This window comes from Alosa sapidissima, chromosome 17, assembly GCF_018492685.1.
Source record: "Alosa sapidissima isolate fAloSap1 chromosome 17, fAloSap1.pri, whole genome shotgun sequence".
In the NCBI taxonomy this organism is placed as follows: domain Eukaryota; kingdom Metazoa; phylum Chordata; class Actinopteri; order Clupeiformes; family Clupeidae; genus Alosa; species Alosa sapidissima.
The window spans coordinates 15,361,991-15,385,970 of NC_055973.1; the positions used below are offsets into that span (position 1 = coordinate 15,361,991).

At 41.0% G+C, this 23,980-nt stretch overlaps 1 protein-coding gene and 1 long non-coding RNA gene across 2 annotated transcripts; both read right to left on the reverse strand.

The window, feature by feature from the left end:
- Positions 1-1,194: 1,194 nt before the first annotated feature.
- LOC121688209 lies at positions 1,195-2,642 on the reverse strand. Its single transcript, XR_006024525.1, has 3 exons — positions 2,377-2,642; positions 1,769-1,828; positions 1,195-1,552 (listed from the first exon to the last, which is right to left on the reverse strand). It is a non-coding gene; the product is annotated as an uncharacterized LOC121688209 (long non-coding RNA).
- A 3,333-nt stretch (positions 2,643-5,975) lies between these two features.
- On the reverse strand, positions 5,976-20,381 carry LOC121688195 (purine nucleoside phosphorylase-like). Its single transcript, XM_042067642.1, has 6 exons — positions 20,358-20,381; positions 17,486-17,655; positions 16,628-16,731; positions 7,445-7,620; positions 6,937-7,127; positions 5,976-6,237 (listed from the first exon to the last, which is right to left on the reverse strand). The coding sequence occupies exons 1-6, from the start codon at positions 20,378-20,380 to the stop codon at positions 6,041-6,043; spliced, it is 861 nt and encodes a 286-aa protein (XP_041923576.1). The 5' UTR covers position 20,381; the 3' UTR covers positions 5,976-6,040.
- Between the last annotated feature and the right edge of the window lie 3,599 nt (positions 20,382-23,980).

A 23,980-nucleotide genomic window follows, 5' to 3' on the forward strand; every position in this document is an offset into this window, starting at 1 on the left:
ACTTCCTGATTAAGCAGGGTCCTCTTCCCAATAATAATGTCCAAATGAATGCCCGGTCAAAATATACAATATAGTGTCACGCCATATGACAACCATTTTATGGACAAAATATATTTGATTATAACTTAGTTGGACAGCATGCATAAACATCAAAACTTTCTGTGGTTGTAAAAAACATCCAATTATTTTATATGCATGGTAAAACTTTAAAGTAATTTTTATGGATATACACTCTTTTTAGGAAGTTCGCACACATGGTGGACAGTCACACCATATGACATTTTTTATGTTTGGATGATTATTTTAAGTCAAAAGTGAAATACAAATCCAATAAATTTAATATGACAGAACTTGAACCTACCAGACCTACAACATTTCCATATCAATTCTTAACAATTGCCATTTTTTATAAGTGTGTGACACATGGACAGTCTGAATTCTGCTATTTGTCATCTACCCACATCCCTTCTTGAGAATTAGGCCTAGGGCCCAAACCTGTCACTCTTAAAAAAATTAACAAGGTCAAATCCAACAAGACCTGTCACAGTTGAGTAAAAAAAGATTATGGCCATGGCCTACTTGAAATCAAATGCCCAAACCAAGAGAGTCAAACCAAAGATCCTTGATTACTAGCTCCGCTTTAACCCTCTCTGGTCAAACTGCTCATACCTGAGAACAGTGGATAGAACCTTTTCCTTCAAGCATGGCCATGAATATCACTCACAAGTCATGGGACAGATGGCTCTTACAGGAGCAAAATGGTTTATTTTTTTTTGTAATGTGCCAGGAGGATTACTATCTGGAGAGAGTGCACTTTGATGCTGTCTTATTAAGTGCCCCATTGTTATGTACATAAACTATCATTAAAAATGTATTTCTTCATCTGTAGCTACTGTATTCACCTTATTGATGTCCATGTTGTAAGCTAATGTAGCATCAACATTTGTAAAGCCAAAGTTTAAATGCATTACAAGTAAAATAACTACATTGTGTTGCTTTAGAATCTATTCAGTTTATTTAATTTCCAGTTAAGAATGTGAAATGTCATGACTGACATAACTCCATGCCTAAAAGATGCAAAAAACATGCCCTCTGCCGTTGGCTGAAGGGACAAGAACAATGATCTGTGTCTCGCAGTCCTATAAAAAATATAATATAACAAGTATAGAATAGAAGAAAATAGAAAATCGACGCCTTTTTATTTTTACTGTACAATACAGAGATCAGCACAATGTTAATGCACAAGGAAAATAAATTGCTGTATGAGTTTTTTTGTGTACAAAGTATTGCTAATACTGTAGAAAGTACTATAGTAACAACACTGTAGAAAAAGACTTCATGTTTCATAATTATTCACCCGAAATCCAGTGTAGAATGTCAAGAACTATGAATCATTTTTGCTGCAAGTTGAAACAGGATGCCTTGAGGATGGTATTCTCCTGCGTAAGGTGGGCGATCTCCTTCCGTGCTGCTTCTAGCTGCTCTTCCAGTGACCGAGAGTTCAGCATAGTCATGGTCAGAGTGGGGTGCTGGCTTAACAACTTGGTCTGCACTATAGGAGACAATGACGAATCAAAAACGTTCAGTTCCAACTGCATGTGTATCACTTAAGTTGTATAGTATACCATGTAACCTACTACAGTGAATTTGTTTCATTAATGGAGATTACATGTTATACCCTGCTGCTACACATAGCCTATGTCTTATGCAGCAGCTGTGTGATATTTTGCAAGATGGACATAGGCAATATACATTATACATGTCTTACCCAGTGTCAACTCCAGCCAGGTCTACACTTGCATCTTCTGTCTCTCCAGCAGGTTCATTGCTGTGTATGTAATAATAAAACATTAGTTCTTGCAAACTGAATGAATCAACTTTTTGTAACAGACCTAGGCTAAACATGACATTAGGAGACGTGTGAAACAATTTTCACTAACTGACCTCTCTCCCTCTAATTCGCATTGGTCTTTTATGAGTCGTTTTTGTCCAAGCGAACAGGACACTTCCTGACAGGAGGCACGTTTTTCCAGCCTCATCATGGTGCACAAAACACTGCTCAGTGAAATGTTTGACACAAACTTGTGTTGGACGTAACGTTAATCTCCACGAACAACAAACAGCCTGCCCGTTAGCTGCAGTTAGCCTACATACACAGTGACCAGGGCTTTCCCTGTCAGCAAAGACAAGCTTACTGCTTGAGACGTGGCATTTCTATCAAGGCATCATCGTAACGTTACCATACATAAATAAAACATCATGTTTGCGTTTGATCTAACAAGTAGCATGATAACGTTACACAATGGCTATCTTTATAACTAACATTAGCCTGAGGTTAAGCTAACCGGTTGGCTAGCTAGATCATTATGCACTTACCTGGAAAAATGTACCGATGTCTCTTCTAATTTTTGAAATCCACTCTCTCTTCAATCTGGTGTCTGTCAGGAACCGGTGGAACGAATGTGTTTTGTCTTTTTCCCGTCTTTTGTAGTAGGAATTACACCCAGGCACACAGCAGACATATTCGTGACTGATACAATCCACAACATCCATACACAACTGTACAGAACTCGAACTTCCCACCCTGAGCATGACGTCAAAACAAGATGGCCGCCGTGTGAATATGGTGAATGAATGATTATCTATGAATAAACCATTCAATTTGTCGTTATTGTAACTTTATTTCGTATGACATTTTACTATATGTGTATAGTAGCCGTTTTAGAAAAGATTTTGTAATCTTTTTTTATTAATTCATTTCAAACGTTCCAATATGGATAGCGCCGCGCAGCCCAGTTGGATCTCTCGTTATGTTCAAACATTCCAATGTGGATAGCGCCGCGCCGCCCAAACGTTCCATTGTGGATAGCGCCGTGCCACCCAGTTGGATCTCTCGCTATGGTCAAACGTTCCAATATGGATAGCGCTACGCCGCCCAGTTGGATCTCTTGCTATGTTCAGCTAGATGGGTGGTGTCCTGTTTTGCATAAACTTAGTTCGAACCAGGGGGTCAAGAGCGTGCAGATTAGCTTCGGCATGTTAGCATACGCCATTTTCAAATATGGCGCTGCATGGAGCATTTGGAACCAGCTCCATGCATGAAAATCCGTGTTGGGCACGAGCTCTCATGCGCGTACATGTTGGTGGGCGGGTACCTATCCGGCGGCTACAGCCAAAAGTTATTCAGTGCGTATTTCTTGAGGAGCCTATGAGAAGACGTGCATATTGTGGTTGTTTCGCCATCATATGACAAATAAAGAAAATTGTATTGATCTTGTTTCGTTGTTGTTTGTCCCGAACAAACATAGCCTAAACATGATTACAGACAATAAATTACACAACAGCGGCATAAAGACCTTGTCTCGTTACACCATGGGTCTCCAACACGTTGCTCTCAACCTATAGCCGCCCCCTTTGGAGCTTGCCAGAGGCTGAAGCACTAGGCTACTACATTTAAACACAATTATTGCCGCGAGGCATTCCAGCCTACGAATTTAATAAAAAGTGAACCATGCATAATTAAAAAAAACTCAATTTAGGCTACTTCGCTATGCAATAAGGTTTCCATTAGAGCACAGCGCACGTTCAATGAATGAAGGAAAGGCCTTGTCTCGCAATAAACAGCTGGAAATTCCAACACTTTTTCAACTACACGAAACTTTACAGTGATCATCAAATATCCTCTAGATCTAAATGCCCATCAGTCTCAACATTTAACTATATAATAAAAGTCAAAAAGTAAATTAAATCTCATACCAAAACCGAAAATCGTCTGCGTTTGATAGCCTGGTATGCCGCTCCAAACAAAACGCATGTCTCACAATAACGTAGAAAAGGTCTGCCTCGAATAAGCCTACCTCAAATAAATACCTGTGCTTTGCGCAGCCTAAGTAAATAGCAGACGCCGGACATAATTTAGGATTTACGGAAAGTATGCCATCATACGGTGTTGGACGCCTGGCGATGCTCTGGCCGTCTACTGTGCCTCTGACACCGCTGCCTCATTTGGATGGTAACTCCACAGGTGAGCGCGAAGATTGGATGTTGTGGATGCGCAAGTAAACTGTTTTTTTGCTGAGTCCGCAGACAACATTCTCTTTAACGGTTACTTCACCATCTGCGGTGTACAACTCTAAGTAAAGACACCACATTTTAGATGAGTTGGGGACATAATTGTCTGCTCAGGCTGACCGTTCTGTGCGTTATCTTCAATACTATCTTCAATAATATTGAATATCTTCAATATTATTTTCAAAACAGGGTGGCTATTGAGGGCTCTGGCTCCAGTCATTATTGTGGCTACTGGCTATTATTGGCTTGATTTGGTCATGGGCCAACGCTAGAATACGTTTAGAGCACCCGCTGAGATGGCAAACAATAAAATAAAAAAACAAACCAATCATAGACTGTAAAAATGCGCTACACTTTGCACTAAAAACCGAATAGTTTATTTATAGTTCGACTACGGATATTTCACGTCATGTTCGAATGCATATTTGCAGCAGGACAGCAGGCAGACCGCTCTTAGTTAGAGCCGCTGTTATCCAATGAAATTAAGTTGCGCTTCGGGGCGACTTCACTCGGACTCCATGCGCGTTCCCGAGCAACTTTTTCTTCTTCTTGTTATGAGGCAAGGACTTTATGTGCATTATCGCCACCCTCTTACTGGAGGACGACTCTCTTTTTACAGAATATCCAATAAAAATCGACGTTGGTCCATGCGTCATTTCCAGCTTTGTAACTTGGCGCATGGTCAGAGACGACTGGCGCTGGATCCGAACCCCAGTGTTCAAGATGGCGTTGACTATGAATTGGCCGGATTTTTACTAGCCTAGCCTCCACCATTCATTTGTATGGAGGGCGGGACTTAGTCACTCTCTCCAGTTATATATTATACCTCCATGGTTCGAACGGATAGCGCCGCGCTGCCCAATTGGGTCGCTAGCTCCGTCCAGCTGGATGGGTGGTGTCCTTTTTTGCTTAAGCTTTTGAATTGTTTGGCCTCCCATAGGGGCGGACCTGCCATTAGGCATGGTCAGGCAATTGCCTGGGGCCTCGGCCACCAGGGGGCCTCGTCATCCCCGTATCGTATTTCGTTTTTTTTTTTTTTTTTTTTAAATAAACGATCACCGCATCCAAACAATATATTCTAATCCATTATAAAGATTGAAAAAAATATATATATTGCCTCATGATTGCTCATACAATACAGAGCCATACAATAAAGTGGTGGTATAAGCGTTCATTCAATGCAGGCGTCTGCGCGAGAAAAACTGAAACTAATCGATAACGTTCGGATCAAAGCTCCGCTTCAACCTGTTGAATGCTATTTAATTGTTTAACGACACTTAATAGAACAACGTTGATTTTTGGAACTTCCATAGAAACAGAGCAGAGACTGTATAATACACTTTATACAACAATTGGGTTCTATGGAACTATTTATTTGTTTCTGATTGGCCGAGAGACATTCCATGAGTTGGAATTTCCCTGGACATTTCAACTCAGACTTTGCACAGCTAATAATAAATCACTCCGCGATACAATGGGAAGATTTGACACAATGTTCTCATCCCAGCTCTCCACTATTTTAAGCAATGGGTTACTCCTTAGCAAACCATAACGAAACAGTGCTTCACCACATCTGTGGATTAAGCCACACAGTCAACTCAATGTAAGTAAGATAAACGAGGATGCTAATTGTTCTCAGCATTGCCAGCATTGTGTATAATATGATTGTCACTTGGAGGAGACTTGTAGATAACTAACGTTAGCATAGTTAGCTAATCGCTGCTAACGTGCTAGCATCGTCACGTCAGGCTGTGCACAGTAGTGGAACATTTAGTTCTGCCCATTAAATAGATTATCATTAGCCATCACAAAAATTAAGTAAAGCCATATTAATTACCAATGCCTAGTGCAACTCTTCTTTTTATAGATAACGTTCTATATCAAATTGTCAATTTCTACCACATTATATTATTACATACATTCATTCATTCATGGTGAACTAAGAAGTGATTGACTGATTCCAGGAGGGCTACAGTTTCCCCACTAAGTGGCTGACCAGCGTTTGAAGGTCCTTAGTGCGCATACGGGTGGTCTCTAGGACCTCCTCGTGGTTGGCCCGCTCCTTGCTGTCGTAGTCGGTGACGACTTTGTTTGTGATGAGCGACAGGCCAAAGACGCGTAGGCCGCAGTGGCGAGCCACCACCACCTCCGGGACAGTGCTCATTCCTAAGGCACATGCAAAAGTCAAAGATCAGGTTTGACATCATCCACATCCGCATTTAATGCACAGTGTGCTGTTGACTCCGGATAACCTGCTGGTTAGTTCACTTACAGAGGACTCCTAGTGTAAATCTATCAGAAACGCTTTGAAATTAAATACCAAAGCTGTTAGATGTCACTGCTTCCACATGTTGCCAAGAGACAAGGGGACAAAATACGACAAAACGAATCAATTGCATCTTTGCCAGTTTTTCAGAATTGCCCTCAATCTAGCAGATCACAACCAGACCTATTCAAAACTCAGCTGCTGTCTTAATCAGCTTAGCAGCAAATTGAACTAACCAGCAATATAATTAACCTCTGGGTATGTTTCAGCTGGTCACAAACACCTCTGTTTGTGTGCTGGCTGGGACACTGGAGGTGCATTCAAAATTTCAAACATAGGTGAACATTTGCGAATATTTGCAATTTTTCTGTTTGCCTTGATTTTTCCATGAACACTTGCAAACAGTTTGAGGAGGTAGTTCTTCACAAACATGCAGGCAGTTGGATAGAGGGTTAACTCTGAATTGGAAATTTTACACAAAATCGTTCAAATGATCTGTTTAGAGAAAACATGTTCGTCGCAAATGTTCGCTTCTATTTGCACCTCTGACATTTCTGAAAACCTCTTAAACTGTCCACTTAATGCTGGCCTCCTCTTACCCACGGCGTCGGCGCCCAGCATCTGCAGCACCCGGCACTCTGCGATGGTCTCGTAGGTGGGCCCCGTCACCATGCAGTAGACACCGTGCCGGATGTAGGAGGTGCAGCCCTGCTCCTTGGCCGCCTCCTGCGCCAGGTGGGCGAGGTCCTTGTCGTACGCGTCGGACATGCAGGGGAAGCGCTTGCCGAAGCTGAAACAAGAAACAGGAGGCACATGGAGCAGCAGAGCCCTGTCAGACGGCAGCCCACAGAGGGAGGGAGGCTACCAGGTCGCATTAGTGCATGGGACTGTAGCAGTGTCCTTACTGACCAGGGAACAGAAATGTCTCTCATATGGAAACAGGAACCGGCCATACAGTGCTACAGTGGGATTTCAAATGCTTAACAATTATCCATATTTTATGAGAAATTGTGTGTATATTGTATATGTATTTGTACATACATGTATATTCACTGCATATGTATAATACAGTACATGTCTATGTATGCAATCTGGCAAATGACATACCGCTCATCATTGGGTCCACATAGTGGGTTCTGGCCTGCAAACCCGGGCATGTTTATGTGATCTTTAATCATCATAATGTCCCCCACACTGAACTCAGGGTTCAGCCCACCAGCAGCATTGGTCACAATTAGAATCTTCACCCCCAACAGGAAGAACACTCGCACTGGGTAGGTCACCTGATGACAGAGATGAAAGGTAAGGGAAGAGCTTTAAAAGTGCAATCTTCCTAAGCAAAACATAAAAGTACTATTTGTGATAATGGTTCATTTATTTTTGCCAATGCTTTAATGCATAATGTTCAATTTCATACTAAATTCCTGTGGAGTATGAAGATACTGTGGGTAATATCTCTTGATAGAAAATGTTGAGAACATTACATTTCATATGTAATAGGAGAAATGGTGCACATCAGAGGGATTAATTTTCCTTTCATTTGAGATGCATCAAGGAACTAAATAGGACTATACACACATGATTGATTTCTCTATTTCACCAAACTGCAAAAAAAACAGTTTTTCCTAAATAACTACCTGAACCGTGGCACTGAGGATGAAGAATCTTTTATGGTATGTTGGTCTCAAGGGCCCACATCAACCTGGCCCATAATCACTCATTAGGTGATTTGCACCCCCCCGGTAAAAAATGAAAATGCAATATTATTCTGCTTTAATCGCCCCTATCTTCAGTTAAGATGTTCAGAACTGCACCAAATTTTATGTGTATGATTGACCTGGCATTCTCTGGGGGTATGCCAAGTTTCGTAGAATTTCATCCATGGGGGGGTCTAAAAAAAATTAGGTTATGTGTACATTTAGTGACTACACTCATTGGCCTGTAGATGGCGGTGCACACATATACACATGCACACACACACACAGGCACCCACATAATATCGGTATTAGAACGGCCGATACATAATTACAAATTCAGTAGGATTAAAAGAAAGCCAAAATAAATATTCATCATCATCATCATCATCATCATGGCTGCATTTCCAGTATTGCCGATAAGTAGTCGTTTGTCCACTAGATGGCGCATCGTTGCAGTGAGACGTAATTTTGTTGGAAGTTAAAAATGGGTTGGAAAAACAATGGACGCTTCCTACAAGGACTGTAGTTTACCGCAGAGAACGTCTAATAAGGATAGGACGATGTTCACATGAAATGTAATTCCCATTTCTTCTTGAAGCCGAAATAAATCTGAGGATGTTTATCGGACATGCTTGGTTTTTACTGCAGGTACGTTAATCTTATAATATCAATAAGGACCTAGGTAATGTTACTGTTAGCGTTGGTTGAGTGATGGAGGCCAATTTGATTGATTGCATTTGTAGAAAACTATAAATGCGGTTATACCAAGCAAATTGATAGCAGCACTGTAATTGTATCTTTCGACTGTCATTTGTTGCACGTGCTACAAAAATCATTCTGTGCAATGGAAGATTTACCAACGTTACAACTGTCTGATACAGTTTTGCCTATACATGCGTGAGACTGAGACGCCTGTTTATTTTGTTTTAAGTGCGTGCAGGGTGTGAGAGGGGAATCGATGTGCTTTGATTCCAGCTTGGTAGTTGTAGTCTGTGAAATTAAAAAGCACGTGTGTGTGAAGTATCCAAACAATGACACCTTCATTTCATTATGGCTGCTTTAGCAACACACCTTAAGCTACTGTGTAGTGGGTCCCATTTAGAAGTGGCTACTTCATTTGCGCTTTCCTTGACTCATGGAGCTGCGTGAATTTTATTACAACTTTTTGCCACGATATGGCAGTTTAGGTCCGCTTGATACTGTAAGGCGTAAGCCATTGGTTTCCAAAAGAGATTTTATTTGTGTCGCCAGCATAGCCTATTGACAATTTATGTTGTAAATAGGCCTACCTTATAAGCCTACCTGTAGCTTAGGGAAGCTAACAGCTTTCTATTAGGATCTAGTTTGTTAGTTACAGTTTTGTCATAACTCCCTGATGCATTTTTGCATTTAGAATAGCCAGAGCGTGGATATCTCAATCGGAAAATTAAACAATATCGGGTGCCGATGGACTAGGCTGGGTGAACCCAGCCTGATCTGCCCGCTATTTATTTTTTGATTTCTTAAAAGATTGAGCTTGGTCTGGTGAAAGCCAGACTAGCCATGGACCTCAGTTACACAATGCAAGGGAACATGAATCAGCCTATATTTGCACGAACAATAACGGACAACAGCTCTTCAACTTTGGCCCGTTAAAATGTGTATGAACCAGAGGTGGGACCAAGTCACTGTTTGGCAAGTCACAAGTAAGTCCCAAGTCTTAGCACTCAAGTCCAAGTCAAGTCCCAAGTAAATACAGAGAAGGGCAAGTCGAGTCCAAGTCCAAGTCTCATCAAAGCCAAGTCGAGTCCAAGTCCAAGTCCCAATCTTTTTCAAGTCCTGAACAAGTCATCAGGTACTCTTCACTTAATAATGGCATTATTAGACTATCGATCATAATTTTAACACTTCCATCTAATCCACAGATTTTTTTTTTTATAAATACAGATTAAAATATGTTCAATGTTTCTGTCTTGAAATCTTTTACGATATATGCATGCGCATACAATATACACATGTGCATACCTGAGTAATCTGTACAAAACGGATAGCTACATGACAAATAAAAATATTGTTTTTCCACATTTCGGAGCCCACTGTAAGGATGAGTAATAATTTGACTGATGGCATTTCACTGCGCTAGGCCACAGATTTGCCTGCAAACAATTTATTAGGCTGTCTGCCAGTGGCGACTCATAAGGGAAGCCAAGGTCAACACTTTTATATTATTTAAAAGATAAATGACACAGTAATTTTGTATTAAAGTATTCATTTCTTAAGAAATACTACACATGTGATGCTGTTTATCTCATTTGTAAATGGTGCACTGTCACTTTAAGCCCATTGTGTGCCACTGTCCACACATTCTCATAATGATCTTTTTTACCAGCTCCATTCCTATGGCTAGTCCACAAACTCAAACATTGTTTGTGCCACATGAATAGCACAATATTAACAATGATAAGCATTATATTAAGTTGGCACAAACAGCTTTCATTCCTTTGGAAATAGATGCATGTATGACATGATGCTTGCTTGACATTTTCTGTTTGCAATTAAATGTGAATTATGAGCCTGGTAGCCAGTAGCCACCTAGCTAGCTGAGTGGAATGCGTTTCAATCGGCATATCAATGTGCTTCATGTAAACAAATTATTGAATAGGCCTACTTCAAGACTCACCATTTCCATTAAACAAAGGCAAAGACAACTCTTCATATTCTTGTCCACTTTCCAAATCACAGTGAGTGCAGCCTATGTCATAGTGACCTGGATCTCATAGTTTATAACAGTAGTGAGAACCGGATAAATCCGCAATTTCCCCTAATCTCGTATTTGTTGCCTTCATGATTTCCTTTTATACGTTTCTTATATTTAAAAGAAAATATCAATCGTCATCAACAATGACAAGCCAGCTGGAACCTGCCACTCGTTTTCTCTCCCTCTCGTGCGTGCTTAGATGGGGTTCTCAATTAAATGGAGTAGGCTAGCATAAGTTCAAGTTGGATCTTAATGGAGAGGACTCGAAAAGTATCATCTTTATGTAACATGCTGTTGGTGCATTTTGACATTGTAAACGTTCTCTAACAAGAGTGCAAATCAGTTTGCAGTAAAGCTATTAGTTATTAGCTAAATGTTGGTCGTTTCTCTGTCTCTTGGTGCCCTACACACGGTGCGTAACGCATGTGGGGGTAGCGGCAGCACTGAACTGTGCTCTGGACTGGCCGCTTGTCTCCGCTATTTTTTTTTTTTTTTTTAGTCGCGGAGGGAAAACATCTCTGGGGTGACTGGTCCACGATCAGGAAATGTAGTTTTTGACTCGAGACATGTCAAGTCGTCACAAGTCAAAGAGGCAAAGTCCGAGTCAAGTCTCGAGTGAATAGTATTCAAGTCCAAGTCGAGTCGCAAGTCATGCCGAATTTTATCAAGTCAAGTCTGAAGTCATTAAAGTCTGACTCGAGTCCAAGTCATGTGACTCGAGTCCACATGTCTGGTATGAACAGTCTAGCGACGCATTTCATCAAGGCCCATTTGGACATGTCAGTTATTTGCACCACTGGTTAGATGTGGTGGCGGTCATATTTTGTACCGCTATGCGGTACATCTAGTTTATAATGACACTACTCAGTAACTGTCCTCAGGTAAATGGCCCAGATATCCTCATTAACCATAGCATACACTTTATTTAATGTAAGCAGACTGTCTGTGTTGCATTTCAAACACTTAACACCCTTCTCTACATTTTCTACTGGCTGAAAGTCTCAACAGCAGCAATGTCTCTGTGTTAAGAGACTCGATAGTTCAGTCACAGCCTGTGCACTCTGGCAAAAAGTCAGCCACCATAACTGCATGGAAATGCATTATAGCTTCAATTTCATGTCGAGTCTTGACAAGTATTACCCAAGAAACTACAGCATTATGGAAAAAATGGCAATGACAAGATAACAGCAGTGAATAAAATACCTAATGTCATGTGCCCATGGGCGTAGATTTAGGGTGGGATGCTAAGGACTAGTCCGAATCAAAATTTTAAGATGACAAAATTGTCCCTCCAATAATTTAGCGAACTTATTTGTGCTGCTGATCATTCCGACAGCCAGCACAACAGTACAAGAAACGTCATTTGATTGGCTGAAAAAACGAGGGGGAAGGGTTATCTGACACGCACTCTATACGCATGAGAATGCCAATGCACAGGCTACTTTGAACTGGCAGTCAAGCGAGCAGGCGTGTCAACGACAACGGTAAGTTACCTGTCTGCCAATACATACCCCATAAAAGGCCAAAGTGAAACATTTTGATATTCCCTTTGCCCTTCAGCATGTACATGTTTGCCCCTTTTTGTGGTTTGTAGATCAGCTATGCCACCCAAGAAGAAGAAAGGGGACAAAGCTTTTTCATTATGCAGAGTCTAAGTAGGCAACCTAGCTATACGAACTGGCAACTGGTGTCCAGGCTTTCAAATTCGGATTTTACTGTGTAAAATAAAATTAGTTGTTAGGATTACCCAGGATATGTCACAGCTAAACCTAGCTTCTGTAATCTTTCAACCAAAGTTAGGAGTCATGTTGAATATGGGTGTGCCGCACGGACAGTCGCATAGGCTATAGCCAGGGTTGGGAGTAACGAGTTACAAAAGTAATGTAATTACTGTAATATATTGCTTTTTGCTGTAACGCGGCAATGTAAGGCATTACAAAAAAAAATTGGGTAATATTTTACTCGGTACAAACTTCAGTAACGCACATTACAATGCAATTACATTTACATTTAGTCATCTAGCTGATGCTTATCCAAATGACTGACAGAGCTTTCAATTAAACACATTATAATCAATAGGCCAAAATCATAATTGTGTATCTGTGCCGAAATTCGTAATTCAAGTGCCAGTGCAGAACTGAATAAGAAAATCATCCGGCTATGTATCTTGAAGTTCCAGTATGTGAGAGACTTGACGTGCCTTAATATCTCCAACATCAAGTATGCAGCTAATAAGGAAATAGAATTGTTATTTAATTAAACAAGGTGAACTTCTCCCCTCTGTGGAATGCAGAAAAGGATGCTACAAGGAAGGGAATTCAAACACACTCAACACCTTACCATCTATTGATGTCATTGTGGTTGAGATATCTGACATTTTTTTGTTAAAGATTGGCATGGAGACAATGGGACATGGTTGCCTTTGTCAGTGTCCTTATGTGTCCTTAGGTAAACTTGCTCATCTTTACTTGCGTACCACTTCACACCAGTGCATCAGACCAGAGCTGATGCTTCAGCAATACTGAAAAGCTGTAAGTGTTGTTGAACACCGCTGTTCTCACATTAGCTGATTGTGATAAACATAAACCATTGTTGCCTAATTACCAATTATTCATTACACCTGTGTGTAGTATCTACTTTTTTTGTGTTTTTCACATATAGTATTTTGCAGTATTTTTAAAATACAAAAATACACACCAATAAAGTATTTTGATACAAAATACAGAGCCCTTTCCTTCAACCCAATAAAATACAAATGACAAAATACTATTTTGCATTTGAAACACATATTACATGTTTCAGAAATACTACCCATCCCTGGGAACAGGCAGATTACATCTTTATAGTTGGCCAGATGATGACATACTTAGGTTAATACTGTATTTCACCAGTTAGGGCACCAAAATAGCCTGTGTAGCCTATATTGACATGTCTTTAAGTTTTGGGTTACAATATACAGGCTCTCTGTTGATTTTATAATACTCTAAGCCTACTGTACACTAAGCCAGTGTGTGTGTGTGTGGAGGGTCAATCAAATTCTATGATTGCCACTGATGTGAATAATCTCGCAAATCATACAAACCAAATCAAATTTTAGAAAATCGCATATTTATCGAAATCGAGATTCTTCACTTAGTATTGGTATTGAAACAATAATGTTGGTATTGTGACAACATGGAGTTGGGGATGTGTCCCCACCAAAGCAGAGACCAAACCTTGCATGTGCCTGCTTTTAAGATGAAACCTTTTCTCTCAGCTCAGCTCCTTCTCTTACACTCACACTCTCTCTTTTATATCTCACCATAACAGTATTCATCCAGAGATCATCATTCAGAAATCTTCTCATCCTATGGTTTACTATCCTTACACGTCATAATTTTACACCGCCCATACCTCATTGTCTCATTTTATTCATGAATGCACTCCAATAGAAATGCAAGAACAGGTTTCACAACATGATGTTGCCAAATATGTATCATCTCAAGAATAACACAAGACACATTGAATTTAGGCTATCTGCCTTTGTTGTTTGTAAAGCAAGTCAGCTTGTGTATCGAACTGAGTCAGTGACTGGACTCACAATGGGTACAGTACAGTATGTTAATCATTTCAATCACACACATATGAAAGGTCAAAGTAACAAAAATTAAATAAAAAGTAAATTACAAAGTAAAATGTCATGTAAGTCAAATCAAGTATCAAATTTAAATCTATCAACGGTCATTAAATGTAATCTAATTTGAAGTTTAAATCAATGTCATTTGAATTTTGAATTACGTTATACTTGAAATCAATTGAATAAGAAGTTAAATTAATTTGAAGTCATACGGGTCATTCCACGTCAGTTCAACCAGGGCCCATGCACTTAGGTCTCAAAAAAATCTGAAAAAATTACCAGGTGTACCTATGTTACCCAATGTACCAGTGTATTTTCCACCCTGAACATGGGCAAAATGCCCCATTGAACCGCTTAATATGTTTTATATACTGTAGAGTCACCGCACTGCCACCTGTGGTTGTATAGAGTAACCTGTGGTAGCTCTATACAAAACATATTGATGTCAATGGTGCATTTTGCCCATGTTCAGGGTGGAAAGTGAAAAAGAAAGATTTGCATAAGACAAGTCAAATTGGTGTTTTAAAAAAGAAAAGATCATGGAGAATAAAGAAAAAAATATTTTAAAAATCTTTGTATATTCCCACAAGGTGTTTGGGTGCTCTGAAAATGAGAACCAAAATGATTTTTTAGACTTGTAAAGTCTGCTGTTCAGACCCTGAAGGAATTTGTTTTCTGTTCATTGTTTTTGTGAGAGTGTTTCTACTTATCTCAGTAAGGAAAATAAATCAAGAGCCTATGTTGAGTATGTCTTCTGAAGGCTTAAACAGAGCCCAGCCAAAAACTGCAATAAAATTTGTATCAACTTTGAGGGACAGCTATGTCCATGCAGGATTATCCAGACCAAACGTGACGATTTTGCTACATACTATTCCTATTTATGTACCAGCATGCACAATTTGAGCCTCCTACAAAGTCAAAGTCAAACTCCTACATGGTTTAGTTCTTGCGCTGTGGGCTTGTGAACTTTGACAAAAAAAAGAGGCCGAACAAAATCGACACCCGCCTCCCCCTGTAAAACTGGCTGTATCTTGGAAAGTATTGATCTTACATAAGAGTAATTTTACAGTGTGTCTCCTGGGTAACATAGGTACACCTGGTAATTTTTTCAGAATTTTTTGAGACCTAAGTGCGTGGGCCCTGGTTGAATTGACGTGGAATGACCCATACATTACATTTACATTTCCCTGTTGTTTTCATTTTGAATGAGACTTAATATTTCAGCCTCATGCAATTCTGTGCGCCACCATTTCATTCGAACGCTTTTACTTTGACCTTTGGTGTTTAGGTTGTACTGTCACCTGTCAATCATGCTCTGTCCCCCGCCTCCCCTCCACTGAATCTGAGTCGATTTATCAGGTCTTTCGTAATAGTTTCCTCGACTGGCTTCTTACGTTCATCGAAAATGCACAAGCAAGTGGAGTAAATTTGCCTCCACAACTAAATGAGATAATTAGAGAGGCCGCCACTGAGGTGGCTATCCCAGACCTGTCTCAAAACATTTGTCAACTCATTTTGATGGCTGACAGGAGAGGTACAGTGGGGCGTCCACGCTTACACATCCCCCCCGAAGACCTGGAATGGTTTGTCAGCTGTGGATACTCTGAACTATCCAAAATGTTCGCCACTTAGAAATAAACAGTTCATGGCTATTACCGTACGGATTAGCATACGTTGTTATGGTAACAAAAGAAACCGGGAAACTATTACGAAAGACCTGATAAATCGACTCAGATTCAGTGGAGGGGGGGCGGGGGACAGAGCATGATTGACAGGTGACAGTACAACCTAAACACCAAAGTACAAAGTAAAAGCATTCGAATTAAATGGTGGCGCACGGAATTGCATGAGGCTGAAATATTAAGTCTCATTCAAAATGAAAACAACAGGGAAATGTAAATGTAATGTATGACTTCAAATTAATTCAACTTCTTATTCAATTGATTTCAAGTTAACGTAATTCAAAACTCAAATGACATTGATTTAAACTTCAAATTAGATTACATTTAATGACCGTTGATAGATTTAAATTTGATACTTGGTGATTTGACTTACATGACATTTTACTTTGTAATTTACTTTTTATTTAATTTTTGTTACTTTGAGCTTTCATACACACACACACACTCAGAGAGAGACAGATAACCCCTGTTTTATAGAATTACGGTATTGTAAAACCAATAATGGGAAAGTGTGCCGAAAAGGATATGGTGTGCTTGTCGTGTGAAACTGATACTCACCGTGGTGATGTTGTAACCCTCATAGAAGTGGAAGCGACCCTGCATGCAGACACACTGCTTCCCTCTCAGCTCCCCAAAGACAAGCTGACCTGCGTGTCCTTGCACTGCGGAGAAGCATGACAGTGCAGGGGGTGGGGTGGGGGTGAGAGTTTCAGATTCAGCCTTCAGTATTGGTGCAGACAATACAAGCTGCACCCTCGGCACCACAAGCGTGCATAGCGTAGGCAGAGGGTAGTCAGTGCCTCTCTCGCCCTAGCGTGTAATGTTATCACAAGTACCAGACAAGGTAAGCCATTCAAGTGTGAATAACTGCAAGCCAATGGCAGCCCATGCACTCTTAAGGAATCAAATTAAGTTTTCGCAAATTACCCCTGTATCCCTTTCAGTCAGTGATCAATTGGTCCACACAATAACTGCTATCATTTCAAACATCATTTCCCCAAAAATCTATCCTAAATTCCAGGTGATAAACCCTTCTTAATGGAGCTTATCATGTACTACAAGTGCTGAAGTCATTAGGACAGACACATCCTCAGCTCACAGCAGCCAGAATGTTACCAAGAACACAACACATTACATTTATATAGCGCTTTTCTCAACACTCAAAGCGCTTCACATGGAAAGGGGGACCTCACTAACCACCACCAATGTGTAGCACCTACCTGGGTGATGCATGGCAGCCATTATGCGCCAGAACGCTCACCACACACCAGCTTGAGGTGGAGAGTGAGGGAGTGAATGAGCCAATTACACTGGGGGATGATTAGGGGGCCAGGCTGAATGAGCCAGAATCGGCCCAGACCGTGTGGCGAGACTGAAGCTCTCTGGAGTTGGTACTGGACTGGGATGTAATCTGACCTGTGCTTTTGGGGAAGTTGGGGATGTCCTGGTAAGGAAAAATATTGCTGTTCTCCAATAGGTCAGCTAGCCCTCCCAGGCCCGAGCCACAGATGATGGCTACCGTGGGCTTCTGTGGTATCCGTGACAGCAGCCAGTCAGCTGTACCCTTGCACTCCTCATATTTATACCTGAAAGACAGAGAGCGAGAGTTTTACATTTGCCATTTGGTCATTATAGTTGCATTCTGGAAGTAAGTATTGCTAGTACATGATTTCTGTGTTAGGTAGTGAACAGCATGGTGATTATTGACTGAATGCATCATAAAATAACAAACACACCTTTACAATAAAATTAGGTTAACAGTCCTACATTTTGGGCGCTGCGGCATATTACATATATAAATAGATTTTCTGCGTGAGAAATACAATGTGTGGCAGGAGAGCGTGACAAAAGACTGAAATGAGTGCGGTCACGCTCAAAACACTTGAGAGCCCTGTAATAAAGTCTCCAGTCTTGTAAATTCACATTATGTAACATAACGTCACATCCATAACGCACCATTAAAGGTTTTAAAAGTAAGAAAGGGCACAATTTGTTAATCATACTTTACATTGATATAAATCAGCTTTGCACAGACACTTTGGACATTGTCGCATCAACGCTGTATGTGTAGCATAAACTTTTCCCATAAAACGTTATGGATGTGACATGGAATATGGAACTTGCTGACTTAAAAACAAAAGCCTTACAAATGTAAGGAGCTATGCCCTTAAGGCAAACTGAGCATAGACATTGCTCTACCATTCCCTTGTCAATCTGGAATTTGTCAAATGATAACAATTTGTTGGAACCTTGAGTCCATTTATCCCCTTTATAAATATGTATTGCCATGTGAAAGCTGTTGTTTGTTGCACACCATATTTATGATGTAAAGAGTGTAATTCTCCATGGAATTCAATCAGATCAGTTACAAACAATAAAATGTAGACCTAAGGGGCCGTTCGTTATTTATAAACGGTTGCATGACCCTCCCCTGCCTGCAAGAAAATTGTCAACGACACTCCAGCAGTCTTCTCAAAACAGACATGACCCTCCCTGGCCAATCATCAATACTTTCCGCCCACGCTATAGGGCGCTATGAAAACACATCGACTTAAACAATCGTTCTAAACTCACCCTCTGCTTTCTGATCTTACACATCACACTTCACCAAGATGGTGGCCATTTCAGTAGATTTACTCACTAACATTGTTGTGGAAACACAATAAGCATGGAAACTAAATGCACACTTCCTGCAACTGCATTAACCTACTTGAAATAATTTACTCCTCTAGTAAGTATTCACATGAAATAAAACATTGAGACCATTCAACAAAGCACACTGGGTAATAACAAATTCAACACATGAACTTGTTGCTATGGACTCGTCTCTAGGCTTCCTTCCTCTAGGCTTTGGCTTCCCAAAGCTGAACATTATCCAAAACTCAATTTCTCAGACGAGCGTCAATTTGGGAGCTTGCTACACTCCTTCCTTCTCAAATGACTTGAAAAGACCGTTTGCACAATTTCACAAATAATCACAGGGAACGAAAAATACCTAACATGCCAACTTTTTCCGGGTTTAGGCCTATCATTTTAACTTTTCCCCGCTGTCTTGCCGTTTTAATATTTTTCCGTAGAATATCCCATATTACTGTAATACTCTCATAACATTAGTCCTGCATTCTGGCCTGTCTCTGTGTTGTCCTGTTGTTACCCCTTGCCCTTCCAGAGAAACAAATGTATTCAAATTTGCTTGCTTGAATGCGAACTCAGAGTGATGTTAACCTACAGTAGGCCTATTTAAGTTAACAACGTGGCGCTTGCAGTGTTCGGCCGTAGGCTATGTCTACGTGCGCACCTGCCAGGCTAAGAGCCAAAGAAATCCCCCTGTATATTCACTCCAAGTTGGCCTACCATAACTTACCAACTCTAGCCTACACTGTAGACCATAAACTGGCTATTTATATGACCAATGTATTTGTATTCTGTATTCTGCTTTATGAAGCAGAATTACGCACTGCTACTTGGAACGTAACACATTTTTGTTGGCAGGAGAGAGAATGACAGCGATTAACAAATTGCACTTGTTGCTGGTTACCAATAAATAGGGCCTACTGTATATTTTTTTGCAAACAACAAAAACAGAAGGGATGGAGACAGCAAAGCTAGAGATGGGCAGGAACAAGGTCAATTGGTAGAAATGCTTGTCAAAACGTTAGGAGCTGGATGTGTGGATGAATGAAGCACAAGTATGCTTTATAAGCATGCACACTGTTTAAAGTTAGGCTAGGCTACACCGTAAACTACAAGTAAACCAAAGTTAGCTTTTTTAGGGCTGGATAAAGTTGACCAAATGGATATAGGCTGTTAAGCGTGAATAAAGTAGGCTACTTTGTTGCTCCAACCCTTCCAACGTTAATGGGGACGGATGTTTTCCGTATTTTGCATGAGAAATCTCCCTTATTTTCATTGTTCAATGTTGACAGAGCTATGGAACGAAAGAGAACGTTATATGGCGACAGAAATCAACAATCAAACAAGCCACTTTGATTTTTTTGCTGTTTTCATTAATACAAAAGATGGGTGACCCCCCCTCCTAGACAAAAAAAAAATTAGGTGACCCTCCCCTCAACAAAGAATAAAAAGACATGACCCTCCCCTATTTTCCTCCGGTGACCCCGTTTATAAATAACGAACGGTCCCTAAATGAACATTTTAACAATAGTTCTATTTGTGTGTGCACTTTTTCCCCCCCATGGTAAGGATGACCTTTTCATGGAATTGCCCAGAGTTTAATTTAAATGTGTATTGCTGTTCGGTAGCGAAACACTCAGTTTTCACTCCTTACCTGCATTCGTTGGATGCCGACATGTCCACGGATGATTGCGAGGGTAGCTTCAACAGCGTAAGCTACGGGTTGTTTCAGCACTGTGAGTTAACTACCACCGTGTCGACCGTAGCCTTATGTAGGCGTCAGTTATAGGCGCAGGGGGGGGGGGGAGGCGCGTTCATTACACAGGCTTGGCGACGGACCAAGCATGGTGGTGGCGTGACGGAGGAGATGTCTTGGGCTAGCAGTTTCTTTGAAAGGACCCGCTATTCTAATCCAACTTTCTACCGCAGTGGGCCGCTCAGTTACCCACATGTTAAGAGTCCAGAGGACTGTCAAATGGCTGGGTATCTGTTGGCAAAAACGGAACCGTAAAACAAATTACATAACATAACGTGGACATCGCAAAATATAGGCTACTTGCATAAAACCCTGTGAAAGATGGCAAAAGTTACTCTCATTAACAAACAACAATGCCTCTCAATCTCCGTCTCTTATTCTTTCGTTCAGTGCCTGTGGATTCTGTGTCACTGGTGATATTTGAAGCAGGCTTCAGAAGACTCAAGGCTTAAGGTAGCATTTCAGGTAGGCCTAATACAGTCTTTGAGGATGAATGGCCCAAAGATGCAAGCCTCTCTGCAAGAGAATCCTCATTGGTGCCAAGTAGACTTTTGAAGGACAATTTTCCAAATTGCTGAGAAATAAATGTATTTATTTATTTAAAATAAAAGGACTGTTAGAGAATATGTTGGCACGTAAATTGGCTTTACGTACATGTTTTTTTGTTGAGAATTTTGTCCTGATCACAAACCAGCAAAAGTGATGATGACCGCACAATTCATTTGAACACAAGAGTACGGTGAGATAATTATGGCCGCTGCGCAGCGAAGAGGCGGTTATAGGTTTAGTCAGATTTTTTTTTTTTTCCGTCAAGGATTTCTGGGACACTGAAAGACCGGGGTACACGAAACTTAGTGGGCATGTAGCCCCACAAGGATAGCATATGGAACCATTGTTTTGATCTGTAGCCCCCCGCTGGACTGGACCCCCGAAAGGAGGGTAGGGCGGACACAGTTTTCTGTGAATATCTCGAGAACCGTAGGGTTTAGGAGGACCACCTTTTATGTTGATCTTAAGGGGCCATGTCAACCCATTCCATAACCACTCATTTCATGTATAGCGCCACCTAGTTAAAAACGAAAAAGTAAGGTATCTGATATAAGGTATCTGTGACCTAACATGGTCAAAACTGCACGAAATTGGAAGTGTAGGATTATTATGACACCCTCTGAATGCACGCCAAGTTTCGTGGAATTCCGTTTATGGGGGGCCATACAATAAATTAATTTATCACCCGGAGAGAAGAAATACTCTTTTCTGATTGGCTGGGGTGGCTATTAATTCTGAATAACAGGACACCGTTCCATATCAATGCTTATGAATGGTAACTATAACAACCATAGTAGGACGACGGTTGCAGGCTTCGCAACAATGGAATCAATCAACCTAAGATCCTTGATTACTAGCAATTCGTTACTATGGGAGCAAAACGGGACAGTTCAGGCAGAGAGGGTTAAAGCGGAGCGAGAGGCGCAAATGTTCGACAATTTCCGCGTTCGATTATTGCAAGGGGGGGGGGGGGGGGGAAATCCCCCTTTATGCAGACCAGAGTAAACCCTCGCTGCACTAATGTCAATGGAGACTTAATGAAGCTGAACTAGTGAGCTTCTTTTTAAATGGAACCGCGCGTTTCCTTTGCTATACAGTGGCAACCGGGTGATAAGCGGGATAACGGCCTTCGAGGTGTGTCCAGTTATACGGAATTAATGGACTCGGGCGGAGGGCTCCGCTGCGCATCGGGGAGTTTTTTGCCCCTCGCCCTCGTCCATTAATTCCGTATAACAGGACACCTTGGCGGCCGTTATCCCTTACTTATTACACAGCTCTTCACAAGGCAAGTAGAACGCTCCATTGACTTGAATGGGATTTCCCAAAGTTCTAGCGGTCATTATTTCTTGGGAAAGGACCTCTGAAAAAAATAATGACCGCTGTCAATGGCAACGAAGTTTGTGCTTCTAATTCAGGTATTTCATATCCTTACGCAAGGACTGGATCTTCATTCAAGAGTGAAAGCAGACGGTTGATCAGCTGTGTTCTAAAGAATGTTTGATTCAAGTTCAGCATGTTATTGCGAACTATTTGTTTCAGCAAATGCCACGATGAACGGTAACAAATAGGCTAGGCTATGGCTAAAGTTATATCGTTAGGAGTTTATTATTTCGTTTTGGCAATAGATAGAACGCCAGTCATTATTGGGAAAATAAGTCCCTTCAGGGCGGAACAAGACCCCTCCAGTGCGCGTCGGGGTCCGGTTCGCCCTGTCGGTACTTATTTTCCCAATAATGACCGGCGTTCTATACATTATCCCTTACTTATGTTACTGTACAACTGGCCTGTAGTTAGCCGGACACAGTTTTCTGTGAATATCTCGAGAACCGTAGGACCTAGGAGGACCACCTTTTTTTTGTATGTTGGTCTTAAGGCGCTATGTCAACCCATCCCATTACCACTCATTTCATGTATAGCGCCACCTAATTAAAAATTAAAAAGCAAAAAATGAGGTGTTGTAATCACAATATCTCTGGATGACATGGTCAAAATTGCACGAAATTGAAAGTGTAGGATCATTATGACACCCTCGGAATGCATGCCAAGTTTCGTGGACTTTCGTTCATGGGGGGCCATACAATAAATTAATTTATGTGTACATTTAGTGACCGTACATCAACAGAGTTTTCTGTGAATATCTTAAGAACCGTAGGGCCTAGGATGACCAGTTTTTTGCGTATGTTTGCCTCCAGGGGTCATGTTAACCCATTCCATATGCACACACACACATACATTCACTGTAATCATACGTATGACACATACACACACAGTAGATATATGTACGCATGCATGCACACACACAGGCACACACACACACACACACTCACACACACACACAAACATAAACATGTACACGCACACATGCACACAATTCAAGAATTTCTCTGAATTATGAACAGGCAAGATGGGGGTGGGGTTGTATAAAAGCGAGAGCTAATGAGAGTGTGAACACTAGGAAAGCGGCAGGTCCAGATGGCATTCCTGGACGAGTATTCAAAACCTGCGCAGATCAACTTGTTCCTGTATTCACCGAAATATTCAATCTCTCTTTGGCTCAGTCAACTGTACCAACATACCAACATACCATGTTTTAAAAGATCAACAATTGTTCCTGTTCCAAAGAATTCACATCCTGCTGGCCTGAATGACTACCGTCCAGTTGCTCTGACGTCTATAGCCATGAAGTGCTTTGAGAGGTTGGGCAAAAATTACATCTGCTCATCATTGCCCTTGAATCTAGATCCCTTGCAGTTTGTATATCGGACTAATAGATCTACTGATGATGCCATCAATTGTATACTGCATACTGCATTAGCCCACCTTGATAACAGGGCAGGGAATTATGTGAGAATGCTGTTTATAGCATTTAATACAATCAAACCTGTATTACTACTCACTAAGGGGCCGTTCGTTATTTATAAACGGGGTCACCGGAGGGATTTTGAGTGCTTCAATCAAATGTTGCATGACCC